Here is a 19,080-nt window from a genome sequence, read left to right as displayed (position 1 = left end):
GGTTCTGATCTGGCGTCCCACCTCACAAAATTTGTTAATGTAATGAACATCAAAAGGTGAACTCGTCTTTATGAAAGCTTTTAAAGCAAATGTTTCTGTCAGTAACTACTGAAAATATTTATTGGGGGTCTGTTTTTTAAGTGTCTTTCTTCTTTCTGCAGTTTAAGCAATGCATGTGGCTTCCTAACACTTCATGGGATGAGTTATTTTCTTATTTCGTCTTATTCCCCTGTAATCAATATGGATTGATGTTGCATGTAAGTTGTCATTTTGCATGATGGCTGCCAGTACCAGTCAAGTGCGTTTTCTAACGAATAAGAGCAATAAATAATCTTATTAGATATACATACAGCACCAAGTTTCACAGTAAAGTGAGTCCAGAGTTTAATTTATTTATTATGTAGAGGCTCACTTATTCGTTATTACACTATCAAATGTATGATCTCTTATAAAATTTCATTGAAGGACATTCAAGTTTTTTCATTTAGAAATTTAAGGTGAATGCTGGATTTTATTCATATTTTACTGTCAAATTTTATAGCTCCAAACTACTTAAGCTAAATTGCATGGCAATACAAGTAATGCATGTCTTTCATACTGTAATCCTTTTATCTTCTACAATTTTAAAATGGTCCTATAATGGGAAAATTCAATCATTTAAAATAACTGTTAGTAATATCATTTCAATCTTAATAATAAGGTAATGGGACGATCGGGTTTAAAAGACATGAAAAAACCGCTGCTGGAAAACATTTAAACGAGGCAACAGTTTTCCAGGCTGTTTTCTTACTGAATAAACGTCAACTGAGCAAACAACTTTTTGCTTCATATGGTGCTCGTTAGAGATTTGTAAACAGTGACGGTGGCATACAGCAATTCAAAATAGGTATGCATTGTGTACATGCTTCATATGGTGCTCGATGGAGAATTGTAAACAGTGATTATGGCATACAGCAATTTAAAATAGGTACACATTGTGTACTTGTGGGTAGCTCACAAATTTATAAACACAATAAAGTAGATTAATAAAGTAGTTGAAATAATGATAAATATTTAATATTCTTTACACCAAACTTGTTCAAAATCTGAATAACTGTTTTGTGCTCACTGTTCAGTGAAATTACCCAACAACTGTCAAAACTTTTGCATTTCGCAAACGTCATCGCTCAGACCGCATGTCAGGTAACTGTGACGTTGCTCATATTGTAAAAGATATCTCGCAAATTTTTGAACGAATAAATTGTCATTTTCATTGAAAACAGTTTTTTGCTATAGACATCATACACACTCATCCCATGTAAAGTATTATATTTTAAAACTAGTTGTTTTTCAGTTGATAGGACGATAGATATTGATAAGTGTAGATATCAAAAGATAAAATGCTATGATTCTTATCAACACAAAATACATGCAAATATTAAATTTTTCATAGATAACAAATTTATTGATAAATTTTGTTAACATTTTTAATATGCCCTGAAAAGTATAAGAGAAATCTGAATAAAAAATTGATTTAATGAGTTTAATTATTCAAGGTTATATGTATCAAAATATTGAGCTTATTGATGTACTTTTGTATTAACCACCATGGCACAAACTGCAACAACAGAAAAGAAAGAAACAAGTCAAGCTAAAGTTTCAAAATTTAGCTTGCATGCAGACAGTCACTCAAAAAGTTATGTCTGCGGTCTGTTTAAATTCAAAGGAAAACTTGCTGTGATAGCTATACCAATTCCAGCAAATTTTGAGGAAGATACCTGATGCAATACTTTGTGTATAAATTATGCTGTGTACTGCAAATAAATTTTACATACATAACTGCAACTAGAAGTGACCTATTCATTGCTTACGTGACAATGTTTTGTTTTCGTCGCCATTTCTATGTAAGTTTCTAAAGGTGAGGAAAATATCAATTTGTCAAGTTTTGCAATCTCCACACAATTTGAATTTCTATCAGTTGACATTTCAAAACTGCTCAAAACAAATAACAGAACAACTGGGAAACACAAGCCTTCAAACTATACAAAAACACGCTGGCAACTTCAGCCATTTCTCTTTTATTTCTCGTCTTTTTTGGAAATTTTTCAATTTGTCCTCAGTAAATTACGTTAATTAATTCCTGCATAAAATATTTTTCCTAAAATCAGTAAATAGGCCAAGCGAGCTATCTTTTAAAAGGCTAACCAAACACAACAAATTAGATTTTTGCATAAATAATCGCAAATGACATTTTGTAAAAAGATAATACAGAACATATCACACAAATGTGCACTTTGCCTTTACCATGAGTACCATGAGATAAAGACTGAACTATAAAAAGAAAGACATCATTATTGCAAAAAGTTTAGAACTTACGTTTACTTCATAAAAGGAAAACAAGTCATAAATTCTTGGTGATCAACATTTCTTCTTGTATTTTCATCATAGAACTTAAGTGCATGTAACGATATTTAAAGGAAAATAATGATGACGTCACAGATGTGTTATTATTAGATGAATTAAAAATTATGTTTTATTAGTGTTGCTACAGATAATGCCAAAATCCGTACTTATGTGCATTAAAACCCAATAAATCACTGAGTACATACTACGCAGGTCACTTCCTTTCCACGAATAAATGGTGGAAAAGGTAAAGCAGCACCACAATTGCCTTAAATAAAATACAGCAATGCTCCATTTGTATTTGCATGAGATCCATACATTGCTTCTAGCTTGCCATCAACACAAATGTACTCAGATCTCTTGTGTTCGGGATGTGCAGCCATTAAATAACCTTTGTATTCCATAGTCCATCCTGAAGGACTGATATTGCGCGCAGGAATTATTATTTGACTAACACGTGACTTAGCATGACATACGGCACACGGAGTATCTCGGTCGTGTAAGTTTGGATTTGGAAATATATGTTTCTCAGCAGAAGTAATCTCGAATTCAGTACCATAATTGGTTCCTTGACTATGAGCGCCAGCAGCATATTTCTCGTATATTGGTAAACAGAGATATTTTGCTCCACTCCCAGTATGTGAATAATACGATCGTCTTATTGCTCCTGTTTTTTCATAAAATATGCTTTAGAACTACAACTAATGAATACGAATACTTGGTTATTACAAGAACATAGGTTGTTATTCAAATGTCAATTCGCGTATATTGCGTGGAACATTTACAGTTAAAAAGAAATATGACAGCCCAGTTTTAAGTTCTGAGCGCATAAAAATTCTAATGAGCATATTTAATGAAATTCTTATGTCTGATTCACACGATTAAAATAAACAAAATCAAGAGCGTTAACAAGATTAAACAACGACATTCATCAAAGCATTTGACACAGATGTTAGGGACGAGGGGAGCCGCTGTAAAAGAGTTTGATGATTGGTCGGGTGAATTGTCAACATTACCAGGTCTGGCAAAAATCAAGTGATAAAGAAGTTATGACATGCAATTTGAAGTCAAGAAGTCTGTTTTTGATTGTGAGTTGATGCAAGCATAAGGGAAAGACTTCATCTTAAAACAAATAGAAAGCCGATTTCTTTGTTATTTAGACCATTAGAAAATATTCAAAATAGGAAACAAAAATTTATCGCTCATACATTCTTATTTTACTTGTTTAAGCCTATACTGGTTGTAGCTAAATCATGAATCACAACTACGTTAATTTTTCTGATTAACTTTCATAGTTTCTAATTTGTTCATGCAAACAAATGCAACACTGACAATTTAGTCTGAAAAGATCATCTGACTTCCATGTTAATATACAACTGAGTTGTTTGCTGTGGTCTGAGATTATATCACAACAATGAATGTAATTGGTATCTATAAACTTTGTCAACTGACTTGTGTCTCTATTTTTTATCACGTAACTGGTCTTGTTTGTCAAGTACCTCACTTTTTACGACACCTATGCTATAGTGCACAAACCATCTCAGTATTTGCTAAAAGGATGTGCAAACATTGTTGAACTTTCGAAAGAACTTTCTCCGTAAATTGCCTTTCAATATTTCAATAACAATTGCGTTACTTCAATTGGGCAGAACATCCGGTTCAACTGTAAAATGAATTATCTCATCGAGATAGTTTGACTTCCATGTTTGAAAAAGCGTAGCTAGGAGTTTGGTCATTTTCGACAGAAATGAATATTTTCTCCATTGTGCGTGCAATCCTCAACCATGTCCCTCTGTTTTAATGAGTTTATATTTTAAACTGAAAAAAAAGTTAAGCAAAGGAGGATTTTTCTTTCAAGTTTCTATAATTACTAATAATGTCACAGTAAGTGTGGATTTTTAAAAAAAGGTTGAACATGGCAATGAAATTTAAAGACATTATAGCAACGTACAAATCAAGCTGTGGGTAATGAATAAAATGAAATACTTGCTCTTAGAGAAGCCTTTGCGTTCAAGATTAAATAAGAGTTAATTGCAATCACAACTGAATCGTTGGCAGTGTACTTCTATTCCATTAGGATATTCAGAATGTAGCGAAAACAATGTATAATATTATTTAGACCGTTTTTATCAATTCATTTCACGACATTGCCATCTATTCATCAATTCAGATTACCCACATGTTCGGTATGCGTACCTTTTTTAAATTTACTTTTAAACAAATAAAATCTACAGCTACTTTGTTTCATTTGCAGCAAAAACAGGAGATGCTTGTGAAAACAAACCTCGAATCATTTATTTGGAAATCGGTTTGAAAAATGAGGAAGTATCTTCACATTTTAAACATTTTTTGGAATATGTGCAAGAAGAAAAAACAATTACAGCAGCTTTTTGTAACACTGCAGTGTTATGGAAAATGGAAAAAAGACAGATTGAAAACATTTAACCATTTTCGTAATAAATACCCAGAATTAGTGACGTATGTACCTTTACAAGATGATGACGTCATGACAGCTTGCAACAAGCAGCATCCAAATTTTCTTATCAACATTGTTTGGAAGATAATCATCTCTAGAACTGGTGATGTTAAACCAACATTTGCTATGTAGGCTGTCATACCGACAAAACATGATAACGGTAATTTTCTTAAGAATATGCAAGCGAAATTCACTGGTTTATTGAAAAGTGTAGGTATAGAAAAATCAATTGAGGTAATACTCCTTACCATGACAAAATAAATGGAGGCGAAGTAGCCGGTTTTTTTACAATAAATTTGTCATAAAAAATACGTAGATAGATCTTATTAACATTTTGAATTTGCCCTAAAAAAGGCAAGGTTATTCATTAACTTAATTAGTGTAGCTACCATGGGACGAACTTCAAATCACTTTTAAACGCAACGTTTTATAGAAAAGAAGAAGAAGATGAAAGTAAAGTCTCCAAATTTAAACGTGTGCGCAGAACTTTACTTCCAAGATAAATTGCATCAGCGGTCTGTGCAACATTCTGTGCCTGTTTATTTCCGATTTTAGCACACTGAAATTTAAATGCATGACTGCAATTGGGAGTAATGTAAGGATTGCTTAATTAAGTGACGATATTTTGTTTTCCATCATCATTTCTACTGCATGTTAGTTTCTAAATTTTGGGAAAAACGACAACTTGTCAAGTTTTGCCATTTCTACAACTTTGGTTTTCGAATCCATCGGATTCGATCTGTTGCCTTGAAACAGCTTAAAGGACAAGACTGGAAGGAAAGTTAACAAAATTCTTCAAACTATACAAAGAACACGCTGACTACTTCTCCTTTAGTTGCGGCTTTTTTGGAAAATTGGTATTTTGTCCTCGTCGCATTACTTTAAATAATCCTTGCTTAAAATATTTTCCTTAAATCTGAAGAAAAATTTTTAAAAGGCGTAACAAGCTTTTCCCTCGAACAGGCCAACCAAATACTGAAAGGTAAACTTCTGCATATTCAATCACAAGTGATGTTGGTAAAAAGAGGTTACAGAAATAACAGACAATTATGCATTTTGCCTTTACCATGAGTACCCTGAGATAAAGACTGAATTATAGACAGACGTCATCAATGCAAAACGTTCAGAACTTACGTTTACTACATAAAGAAAGAAAGTCATTAATTGTTGGTGATCAACATTTCTTCTTGTATTTTTATCATTGAACTTAAGTGCATGTAAGGATATTTAAAGGAAAATAATGGTGACGTCACTGATGTAGTTATTATTAAATAAATTCAAAATTATGTTTTTTTAGTTTTACTACAGATAATGCCAAAATACGGGCATATGTGCATTGAAACTCTTAAATCACTGAGTACAGACTACACAGGTCAGCTCCTTTCCACCGACATATGGTGGACATGGTAAAGAACCACAATGGCCTTCAACAAAATAAAAGCAATGCTCCATTTCTATTTGCATGAGATCCATGCATTGCCTCTGGCTTGCCATCAACACAAATGTACTCAGATCGCTTGTGAGTATGAGCTTCAGCCATTAAATAACCTTTGTATTCCATAGTCCACCCTGAAGGACAGATATTGCGCGCTGGAATCATCATGTGACTACCACGTGACTTAGCATGACATACAGCACATGGAGCATCTCATCTTCAGCTCCAGAATTATTTTTATAGTTAAAACAAGAACTATTCATTGAAACACCCTTTATTTATAATTCTGCATTGGGCATTGTGTAGCCATATTAATGCATTAAGTTTGATTTGTCAAGCGTCTCTTTCGTCTTTGATTGGCTCGGTCTTTTGTTTGATTGAAACTTCCTTCAGTTCTTCTTTTCTATTCTTTTAATAGATTGCACTCACACAAACAGCTGGAGTACCGTAATGTTACATTGTGCATCAACATATTATTCATGCAACGTGGTTGTTATTTTTTTAACTTTGACGAAGGTTATGGTCACTTTGTTTATTTTAATGTGTATGCTATATTTTGTTTATGGTGTATATTAAAGATCGTTGAATGTCGATGGTTGTCTATTCATTTAATAACGAGTACAAAGTTCATGTGAGCAGAGACGAAACTAGAACTTTAATTGGAGGGGAGGGTGTATATTCATATATTCAGTTGTGCCCTACTGATTTCTTATGAATTCAAAATACTTTCAAAAGAAATTAAAATGGCACAACGTAATATATGAATGTACACCCTCCCAATTAACGTTCTAGTTACGCCTCTGCGTGAGAGGGAATTTATGTTTACTGGTAATCATTATGTTAGAAATATCATATTATTCATTTTGTTAGAAATTTATTCTTTTCATGGTACGTGAACAAAGAAAAATTAACATAGTATCATACATAGTATGACTATAGCAATGGACTACACGGTGTATAAAAAAATTAACGGATAGGAAAACGTTGCTTAAACTGTCAGTTGTAGGATTTGCAAAATCCATTGATGGAATAGATTGTTAGACTTTTAATGAATCATCTGACAATAAAATATTTGTAAATAATATTAATTTTAAGAATGAGAATTGTGTTACCGAGAGGCATTTTTGAAATAGATTGCGCACAAAAATGACTTAGTTATAAAGCAATTTGAACTCATAGGGTTAAAACATGGCACATATTGTTCAAGCCAAAAACGTTTTGCAAAATTTGTCAAAAACATAAAAGAACGCTAAGCAAATCTTTATTAAATATTCATATTTCATTATTAGGATTATCTTTAGCTAAAATTTATGCATAATTCATGAGGAGTATGAAACAGCATTCAAAAAAAAATTTTATATTATCGGCACTTTTGAACAACGAGCCATATTTTGAATCTCTGTGATTGCTTTTTAAATGTCTTATTTTCGTGCGCAAGCAATATTAATAATTTTAGAAAGTAACACAATTCTCACAATCAAAATTGTCATTGTCGGCGATAATTTCACTGTCAGATAGACCATTGGTCCAACTAACTATTTCTAACAAATGTTTTTGCAGATCTTGAAAGCAGATGTCTTTAGTGACGTTTTCCAAACTGTTCAGTTCTTTTGTTAGATCTTGTAGTAGTTACGCCATTCTAATTACCCTAATCCCTGCTAATAAACTGATGTCCTTTTAGTACTCAATTATAAATAGGAAGAGTTAACAAGAAGGTAAGAACATTGCATGGTTTACGTATAATTTCACATTCCGTAAATATTTCATAAAAAAAAACATATAACCAAGTTTTCACAGGCTTATGAAAATGATGAATACCTTTGGGAGAACTAAAGATCGAAGGTTGAGATTGATTTAATTGATAGTGATCAGATTGTTTTGGACACTGAGGCTATTGTAAAACAAGCTAGATCAATCAGTGCACGATTTATTATTTTTCTTTTATATTAAAGATTCGGTGATCATCGAGTTTGACTTAAACCCAATACAAATTTCATCTTAGTGTTCTGGAAAAAATAAACTAAAAAGTTTGGTGTTAGCATAGACAAAAAGATACGACAGTAATTTTATGTTTGTGAGTGTGTGAGAAGTAGCCACAGTTTTTAAGAGTAGCTGCTGCGCATGCGTAGATATCAAAAGATAAATTGACCTGATTCTTATCAATGCAAAGTACATGCGAACATTAAATTTTTCAAAGGTAACAAAACGGCTCAAAGCAAATAACAGAACAACTGGGCAACACAAGCCTTCAAACTATACAAAAACACGATGGCAACTTCAGCCATTTCTTTTTGCTTTTGTCCTCAGTAAAGTACGTTCATTAATTCCTGCATAAAATATTTTCCGTAAAATCAGAAAGTAGGCCTAGCGAGATATCTTTCGAACAAGCTAAGCAAACACTACAAATTAAAATTTTTCGTAAACAATCGCAAATGACATTGGTAAAAAGATGTTACAGAAAATATCAGACGATTGTGCACTTTGCCTTTACCATGAGTGCCATGAGATAAAGACAGAACTATAGACAGACAGACATCATCTGTGCAAAACGTTCAGAACTTACGTTTACTACATAAAACGATTACAAGTCATAATTTCTTGTTGATTAAAAATTATTCTTGTATTTTCATCATAGAACTTAAGAGCGTGTAAGGATATTTAAAGGAAAATAATGGTGACGTCATAGACATGTTATTATTAGTAAATTAAAAATTATGTTTTATTTGTGTTGATACAGCTTATGGCATAATACGTACATATGTGCATTAAAACCCAATAAATCACTGAGTACAGATTACACAGGTCAGTTCCTTTCCATGAATATATGGTGGACAAGGTAAAGCAACAACACAACAATTGCCTTTAACAAGACACAATTATGCTTCATTTGCATGAGATCCAAGTATATTGCTTCTTTCTTGCCATCAACACAAATGTACTAAGATCGCTTGTGTTCATGATGTGCAGCCATCAAATAACCTTTGTATTCCATAGTCCACCCTGAACTAATGAATACGACTACTTGATTTTTACAAGAACTTAGGTTATTATACAAAGGTCGATTCGCGTATATTACGTCGAACATTTACAGTTATAAAGAAATATAACAGCCCAGTTTTACGTTCTGAGCGCATAAAAAATTCTAATGAGAATATTTAATAAAATTCTTATGCCTGATTCATACGAGTAAAACAAACAAAATCAAAAGCGTTAACAAGATTAAACAACCACATTCATCAAAGCATTTGACATAGGCGTAAGGGACGAGGGGAGCCGCTTTAAAAAAGTTTAATGATTGGTCGTGTGAATTGTCAACATTAGCAAGTCGGGCAAAAAGACAAGTGATAAAGAAGTTATGACGTGAAATTTGAAGTCAAGAAGTCTGTTGTTTGATTGTGAGTTGACGCAAGTATAAGGGAAAGACTTCATCTTAAAACAAATAGAAAGCTGATTTCTTAGTATTTTAGACCATTAGAAAATATTCAAAATAGGAAACAAACATTTCTCGCTCAAACATTCTTATTTTACTTGTTTAAACCTATACTGGTTGTAGCTAAATCATGAGTCGCAATTACGTAGATTTTCTGATTAACTTTCATAGTTTCTAATTTGTTTATGGAAACAAATGCAAGACTGATAATTTAGTCTTAAAAGATCATCTGACTTCCATGTTAATATACAACTGAGTTGTTTCCTCTGGTCTGAGATTATATGACAACAATGAATGTAATTAGTATCTATAAAGTTTATTAACTGACTTGTGTCCCTATTTTTCATCACGTAACTGGTCTTGTTTGTCAGGTACCTGACTTTTTACCATACCTATGGTATAGTATACAAACCCTCTCAGTATTTGCTAAAAGGATGTGCAAACTTTGTTGAACTTTCGAAAGAACTTTCTCCGTAAATTGCCTTTCAATATTTCAATAGCAATTGCGTTACTTCAATTGAGCAGAACATCCGGTTTGACTGTAAAATGATGATCACAAATTATCTCGTCCAGATAATTTGACTTCTATGTTTGAAATAGCGTAGCTTGGAGCTTGGTCATTTTCGACAAAAATGAAAATTTTCTCCATTGTGCGTGCAATCCTCAACCATGTCCCTCTGTATTAATGAGTTTATAGTTAACAGAAAAGAAGTTAAGCAAAGGAGGATTTTTCTTTCAAGTTTCTATAACTACTAATGATGTCAAAGTCAGTGTGGATTTTTAAAAAAAGATTGAACATGACAATGAAGTTTAAAGCTGTGGGTAATGAATAAAATAAAATACTTGCTATTAGAGAAGCCTTTGCGTTCAAGATTAACTATGAATTAATTGCAATCACAACTGAATCGTTTGCAATGTACTTCTATTCCATAAAGATATTATTCAGAAAGTAGCAAAAACAATGTATAACATTATTTTGACCGTTTTCATCAATTAATTTCACGACATTGCCATCTATTCATCGATTTAAGTTACCCACATGTACGTTATGCGTACCTTTTTTTAATTTTACTTTTATACATGCAAAATCTACAGCTGCTTTTTTGTTTCATTTGCAGCGAAAACAGGAGATGCTTGTGAAAACAACCCTAGAGTCATTTATCTGGAAGTCGGTTTGAAAAATGAACAAGTATCTTCATGTTTTAAACATTTTTTGGAATATGTGCAAGAAGAAAAACAATTACAGCAGTTTTTTGTAACATTGCAGTGTTATGGAAAAAGGAAAAAAGACAGATTGAAAACATTTAACCATTTTCGTAATAAATACCCAGAATTAGTGACGTATGTACCTTTACAAGATGATGACGTCATGACAGCTTGCAACAAGCAGCATCCAAATTTTCTTATCAACATTCTTTTGAAGATAATCGTCTCTAGAACTGGTGATGTTAAACCAGCATTTGCTATGCAGGCCGTCATACCAAAAAAACATGATAACGGTAATTTTCTTAAGAATATGCAAGCGAAATTCACTGGTTTGTTGAAAAGTGTAGGTATAGAAAAATCAATTGAGGTAATACTCCTTACCATGACAGAATAAATGGAGGCGAAGTAGCCGTTTATTTTCCATAAATTTGTCATAAAAAATACGTAGATAAATCTTATTAACATTTTGAATTTGCCCTAAAAAAGGCAAGGTTATTCATTAACTTAATTAGTGTAGCTACCATGGGACAAACTTCAAATCACTTTTAACCGCAACGTTTTATAGAAGAGAAGAAAAAGATGAAAGTAAAGTCTCAAAATTTAAACGTGTGCGCAGACCTTTACGTCCAAGAGAAATTTCATCTGCGGTCTGTGCAACTTTCTGCGCCTGTTTATTTCCACACTGAAATTTAAATGCGTGACTGCAATTGGGAGTGATGTAAGGATTGCTTAATTAAGTGACGATATTTTGTTTTCCATCACCATTTCTACTGCATGTTAGTTTCTAAATTTTGGGAAAAACGACAAGTTGTATAGTTTTGCCATTTCTGCACACTTTGGTTTTCGAATCCATCAAATTTCGATCTGTTGCCTTTGAAAACAGCTTAAAGGACAGGACTGGAAGACAAGTTAACAAAATTCTTCAAACTATACAAAGAACACGCTGAGTACTTTTCTTTAGTTGCGGCTTTTTTTGGAAAATTGGTATTTTGTCCTCGTCGCATTACCTTAAATAATCCTTGCTTAAAATACTATCCTTAAATCTGAAGAAAAAAGGCGTAACAAGCTTTCCCCTAGAACAGGCCAACCAAATACTGAAAAGTAAACTTCTGCATATCCAATCACAAGTGATGTTGGTATAAAGTGGTTACAGAAAATACCAGACAATTATGCACTTACCATGAGTACCATGAGATAAAAACTGAATTATGGACAGACGTCCTCAGTGCAAAACGTTCAGAACCTACGTTTACTACATATAAAGAAAGCACGTCATTAATTGTTGGTGATCAACATTTCTTCTTGTATTTTTATCATTATTGAACTTAAGTGCATAAAACATATTTAAAGGAAAATAATGGTGACGTCACTGATGTGGTTATTAAATAAATTCAAAATAATGTTTAATTAGTGTTACTAGAGATAATGCCAAAATACGTACATTTGTGCATTAAAACCCTTAAATCATTGTGTACATACTACACAGGTCAGTTCTTTTCCATGAGTATATGGTGGACAAGGTAAGGCAGAACCACAATAGCCTTCAACAAAATACAGCAATGCTCCACCTCTATTTGCATGAGATCCAAGTATTGCTTCTGGCTTGCCATCAATACAAATGTATTCAGATCGCTTGTGAGTATAATGTGCAGCCATTAAATAACCTTTGTATTCCATAGTCCATCCTGAAGGGCAGATATTGCGCGCTGGAATCATCATTTTACTACCACGTGACTTAGCATGACATACAGCACATGGAGCATCTCGGTTGTGTAAGTTTGGATTTGGAAAAATATGTTTCTCAGCAGAAGTAATCTCGTATTCAGTAACATAAATGATTGCGTCACTTTGAAGACCAGCAGCGTGTTTTTCGTATATTGGATTCAACGGTAAACAAAGATAATTTGATCCACTCCCACCGTGTGAATAATACGATCCTCCGATTGCTCCTGTTTTCATAAAAATGTGTTTTATAACTACAACTAATGAATACGACTACATGGTTTTTACAAGAACATATGTTATGATACAAATGTCGATTCGCGTATATTGCGTCGAACATTTACATTTAAAAAGAATATGACAGTCCAGGTTTACGTTCTGAGCGCATAAAAAATTCTAATGAGCATATTTAATAAAATTCTTATGCCTGATTCACACGAGTAAAATAAACAAAATCAAGAGCGTTAACAAGATTAAACAACGACATTCATCAAAGCATTTGAAATAGGCTTAAGGGATGAGGGGAGCCTCTCTAAGAAAGTTTGATGATTGGTCGGATGAACTGTCAACATTAGCAGGTCATGCAATATGAAGTCAAGAAGTCTGTTGTTTGATTGTGAGTTGATGCAAGCATAAGGAAAAGACTTCATCTTAAAATAAACAGAAAGCCGATTTCTTTGTATTTTAAACCATTAAAAAATACTCAAACTAGGAAACAGAAGTTTTATCGCTCATACATGCTTATTTTACTTGTTTAAACCTATACTGGTTGTAGCTAAATCATGAATCGCAATTACGTAGATTTTCTTACCAGAATAAATCTCAACAGTTTTCGTTGTTTTAGGACAATGTTTTCTTCCCCATCTGGTATAGACCACTCCACCGGTTGACGTGGCTTTACTTTTAGGTCCTGGTGGACCAGCTGGACCAGGTTTTCCCTGCTTACCACGAGGACCTTATAATATTTAACTTTAATATTAGCACCTTTGACTATATGAAGCCTAGACAGGAATAGTTTTCTAATGTCCGTTAGACACAGTGAGAAAAATGACTTTTAGAAATTACTGGGCTTATAGTAACCCATTGGTGTCCAGACAACCACAATTTGTAGATCGTGGGGTTCCCTTACATGAAGGACACTTAAAAATTGGCTTTTTACTTGAACGTTTGTCATATATGAATGAATTCCACTTTTTTGCAGGTGTACTCATTTTTTAAAATCGACAGATTCCTCTAACATGATACAGTTAAAAACTGAATAAAAATGTCTAATATCAAAAAGTTTCATTACAGGTTTTACTATTGTAAATGATCACATTTTGAGTATGAAACACGTTAATCTTTTAAAAGCTTCCAGCATAAATTCTATGTCCCATTAGCTAATTAACTATGTCCATTAGCTATTTAACTACGTTTGCTTCTGGCATTTTAAGATGTTTTCTGATTTTTTCTCACAGCAAAATCAGGGATGTATTGCTATCGCTAATTAAGAGGGCTCTTATTCATATACGCATGTTATGAATCCGTAGATAATACATTTCAAAAGATATTAATTCAGCATATCATGCATATATGAATAAGAGCCCCCAATTAGCGAGAGCAATAAGCGATTGATATTGTTTATTTATAACGCCTAGAGACTGTTTAACAAGGTTATCAACTTTTGAAAGCGTCAAATTTTTCATAATTTCATAACAATATTTATGATTTTTCTTATATCATTCATTTTTTTGTGACGAGCAAATGCAAGTGTAAAGAGATTATTGTGTTATCTATAAATATGATTATTATGCTATGTCATATAATCACAGTGGTTCATAGGTTTTGTGAAATGCAAGTTTTGAAAACTCGTGTTTGTTTATTTCGATGTATTGTTGGTGTAATCAATTTCTTTGCATTGCGTTTATTGTTTGGCCCTTCTAAAAAATAATCTCAAAAAGGGTGCAACTTTTTCAAAAACCAAGAGCACAGGCAATCTATAATGTCACAAGTCATGTAAATGTTTACATTTAGTCATATAATATCAAACAAGTCAGAATAACTTTCGCACTTTAGCGATAACATTATGCTTTGGCGAATATAATTATAACACGTCTATACTAAAGCGTAAATAATAAAACTAATAAATCATTAAAAACATTCCGCGAATAAAAATGCACAAAGATTTGAATAACTTATCCATTTCTTTAACACAATCTGCTATCACACAAAACACGACAAAAGGAAAATGCATGTATAAAGTTCTGACCATTTCAGAAAAGAGCCTGCTATAAAAATCTCTAATAGATTTTTTACGTTCCGTTTGAATTAAACATCTAAGTAATTAGAATCCATAAAATCAGGATCTGGACTAGTAAACGGCACGCAGCCAAAAGGGTAGTGATTTATTTTATACGAGTTTATAAGCTATTATGTCAAAATCGATCAAATAGTTTATTTAGCTGAGAGGGGTATAAGAGTTAATAAAAGATTTAACGTAGTTTCCAGGAAATACATTTAACCACACTTGCACTACAGATAAAAAAGAAAATAACCTCTGTTAAAAAAAACTCACCACGCAATGAAGCATCTCTGCCATCACGCCCTAAATTTTAAGGTTATTTTAGAAAAATTAGATTCAGTAGTAATAGAGCTACGTTGTGGTAGTAAACATTCTCTTAAAATATTTCACAACTTCAAAAGTAAAGAATGTTGTATAACTCACCATCTCTGCCTGGAAGTCCTGGAAGTCCTTGACAACTTGTTACTTTGCCATTCTGTCTCTTAAAAATACTTAACAAACAGTTAAAGTCATAACTATAAAGTGATAATTCGCAGCCAGCCTAAATTTAGTGAAACGTGAAACGATTTAAAATATGGAAAGGAGTACAAATTTGAAATAAAAAAACTCATAAATTTTTAATTAAGCACCATACGAAGTAAGTTTGTGTACTTTTCTATCCATGCAAAGTCTGAATGTTGAGAAAATGCGAAAATAAATTTGCTAGATGATAAATACTCTCTTAGTTAAATCTGTCTGAATCATTTCAAGTTTCTCTAATCTTCAGCTACCAAGGCTTGGGAAATCAAACTTTTTCGAACAGTTGAGCAATGACAAAACAAACTCAACAATTGGGGGTACAAAAAGAGTTCAAAACACAAAAATCTTACAGATCATTATTTAATGTGTGCGTACTAGTGTATGTGTGAGTTAGTATGAGTACGGAAATTGTTTTCAACTGGTTAAGATTTTTATTACTTCTTTTATAGGTTACTTCAATGCAACCTGAATATGATCAGTAATCATAAAATATGCCACGTTTCAACACAACATATCGTATCTAAAACATCAAATAATAATACAAGTGATGGCCACAAACCTTTCTTTTGCTTTGTATTTTAACTTCAACATTGTCATCATTATAATTGCAGTAGATGACTTTTATTAGAAAATGTAAAATAATCTGGAGAGTAGCGATGTACGTTATTTTACGTTTTTTTATAAGACGGAAACTTATCCTCTCTGTCAGCTATTGCAGTTACAAGTAAACTCTTGCAATGCAGTCTGTGATATTTTTAATCAGTTACATCCAATCATATGCTTTGTTTTCATATTTCATCCAATCGATGGCTTCCATCAGATTCATTAAGAGACAAATGAGTGAAATTGCTTTGCTTCAGCTCCATAATGATTTTTCTAGTTAAAACAAGAACTATTCATTGAAACACCCTTTATTTATAATTCTGCGTTGGGCGTTGTTAGCCATATTAATGCATTAAGTTTGATTTGTCAAGCGTCTCCTTTGCCTTTGATTGGCTCGGTCTTTTGTTTGATTGAAACTTCCTTCAGTTCTTCTTTTCTATTTTATTTAATAGATTGCACTCACACAAACAGCTGGAGTACTGTAATGTTACAATGTGAATCAACATATTAATCATGCAACGTCGTTGTTATTTTTTTAACTTTGGCGAAGATTATGGTCACTTTGTTCCTTGTAATGTGTATACTATATTTTGTTTATTTTGTATGTTATAGATCGTTAAATGTCGATGATTGTCTATTCATTTAATAAAGAGTACAAAGTTCATTTGAGCAGAGACGTAACTAGAACGTTAAATTGGGGGGGGAGGGAGGGTGTATATTCATATAGTTAGTTGTGCCCTACTGATTTCTTTTGAATACAAAATACTTCAAAAGAAATTAGTATGGCCCGACGTAATATATGAATATACACCCCCCTCCCCCAATTAACGTTCTAGTTACGCCTCTGCATGCGAGGGAATTTATATTTACTGATAAACTTTTGCAAGAAGCAATTGTTTATTTGCTTTACGGTGAGAATATATTTGGCGATAAATACTTAGTCAGTAGCGTAGCCTGCCAGCAAATTTTAGTCTTGAAATGTGAATTTGAGGACACTATTATTATTCAATTTGTTATACGACTATAGTACGACTATAGCAGTGGACAAAACGGTGTGCAAAAGAATTTAACGGATAGGACAAAGTTGCTTATGCTGTCAGCTTGTAGGATTTGCAAAATCTATTGATGGAATAGATTGTTAGACTTCCAATGAATCATCTGACAGTAAAGTGTTTGTAAATAGTAACAATTTTAAGAATGAGAATTGTGTTACCGAGAAGCATTTTTGAAATAGATTGCGCACAAAAAGGACTTACTTAGAAAGCAATTTAAACTCATAGGGTTAAAATATGGCACATATTGTTCAAGCCAAAAAAGTTTTGCAAAATTTGTCAAGAACATAAAAGAACGCTTAGCAAATCTTTATTAATTATTCATATTTCATTCGTATTGTCCTTAGTTCAAAATTATGCATAATTCAGAACGAGTATAAAACAGCACTCAAAAAAATATTATATATTCAGCACGTTTAAACAACGAGCCATATTTTGAATCTGTGTGTTTTAATTGCTTTTTAAATGTCTCATTTTCGTGCGCAAGCTATTTTAAAAATTTTAGAAGGTAACACAATTCTCATTTTGAAAATTGTCATTGTTGGCGATAATGTCACTGTCAGATAGACCATTGGTCCAACTATTTCTAACAAACGTTTTTGCAGATCTTGCAAGCAGATGACTTTAGTGACGTTTTCCAAACTGTTCAGTTTTTTTGATAGACCTTGTAGTAGCTACGCCATTATAACTACCACAATCCCTGCTAATAAATTGATGTCATTTTAGTACTCAAATATAAATATGAAGAGTTAACAAGAAGATAAGAACATTGCAGGGTTTACGTATAATTTCACATTCTGTAAATATTTCATAAAAAAATAAAACATGTAACCAAGTTTTCACAGGCTTATGAAAATCATGGATACCTTTGAGAGAACTAGAGATCGAAGGTTGAGATTGATTTAATTGACAGTGATCAAATTGCTTTGCACACTGAGGCTATTATAAAACAAGCTAGTTCAATCAGTGCACGCGATTTATTTTTTCTTTTATAATAAAGAATCGGTGATCATCGAATTTGACTTAAACCCATTGTCAATTTTATCTTAGAATACTGGAAAAAATTAACTAAAAAGTTTGGTGTTAGCATAGACAAAAATGTGCTACAGTAATTTTATGTGTGTGAGTGTGTGAGAAATAGCCACAGTTTTTAAGAGTAGCTCCTGCGCATGTGCAGATAAATATCATTTGTTAAAAAATTTCTATCTTGCTGCATATTTTGGTTATCTTTTGGCCATTAGATGATAAGCAAATGACCATGGGGGTATAAGCTTTCAAGTGATAACCTTTTTATTGATAACGCCTTGTCATTCTCATGAAAGATCGTGGAGTCAATGATGATTTCAATATTCCATATGTTCAATGATTTTGGCAGTAGTGCATACTGCATGGTCTTAAGTTGAAGATTCCTCTCAATTTTGAGTAAGTCATTGATCATAGCCAAACGATGTACATTCAAATTTTTTTGACCCTTACAGACACAAGATTTGTTCAAATGTAATTAATTTCTCTTAAAAAAACACCAGCTGGTTCGTCTTTGCTGAGCTGACATTAAAGTACTCTTTTTTCATGCAGAGCAAAGCAAGTTCTAAATTTCAAACAACAGCTGTTGAGTACGATTGATGGATACAAGTCTCCCTGCTAATTGGCTATTGACTTGTGAGTTACCTTACTGTCGTGTTATTAAAGACAGAGAAAATGTGAAAGTAGTCACGTTGTTGCAAGGCCAAAATTCAAGGGGAAAGGTCAGCAAACTTGCATTTTACATACTGAAATTATTTAAACCAATATTCGTAAATATTTTTTAAGTACCTGTTTCAGTTATCGACCCTCTAATGAAAAAGGGAAAGAAGTAACTTGACAATTTGCTCCTGGATCTTGTCTATCGCTGACAGGGAAAGGTAATTGTTCATTTTATAAGACGGGTGACAGAAAGGATTACTTGAAGAGCCCTCCCTCCCAGTTTAGTTTAAG

The 19,080-nt window shown here is 32.7% G+C and overlaps 1 protein-coding gene and 1 long non-coding RNA gene across 2 annotated transcripts; both read right to left on the bottom strand.

Moving 5' to 3' along the window:
- Window positions 1-12,289: 12,289 nt before the first annotated feature.
- On the bottom strand, window positions 12,290-12,888 carry LOC124440449. Its single transcript, XM_046990844.1, has one exon. The coding sequence runs from the start codon at window positions 12,886-12,888 to the stop codon at window positions 12,394-12,396; it is 495 nt and encodes a 164-aa protein (XP_046846800.1). The 3' UTR covers window positions 12,290-12,393.
- Window positions 12,889-13,376: 488 nt separating this feature from the next.
- LOC124439777 lies at window positions 13,377-15,527 on the bottom strand. The gene is made up of 3 exons (XR_006946453.1): window positions 15,356-15,527; window positions 15,206-15,235; window positions 13,377-13,606 (listed from the first exon to the last, which is right to left on the bottom strand). It is a non-coding gene; the product is annotated as an uncharacterized LOC124439777 (long non-coding RNA).
- Between the last annotated feature and the right edge of the window lie 3,553 nt (window positions 15,528-19,080).

This window comes from Xenia sp. Carnegie-2017, unplaced genomic scaffold (genome assembly GCF_021976095.1).
Source record: "Xenia sp. Carnegie-2017 unplaced genomic scaffold, XeniaSp_v1 HiC_scaffold_2, whole genome shotgun sequence".
NCBI classification, from domain to species: Eukaryota; Metazoa; Cnidaria; class Anthozoa; order Malacalcyonacea; family Xeniidae; genus Xenia; species Xenia sp. Carnegie-2017.
The sequence above is the reverse complement of the archived record's forward strand: the minus strand, read 5'-3'. Positions and strand labels throughout refer to the sequence as shown.

Bases quoted from the DNA above. Each gene is read 5' to 3' on its own strand.
- LOC124440449 (XM_046990844.1), bottom strand. From the start codon at position 12,888: ATGAAAACAGGAGCAATCGGAGGATCGTATTATTCACACGGTGGGAGT.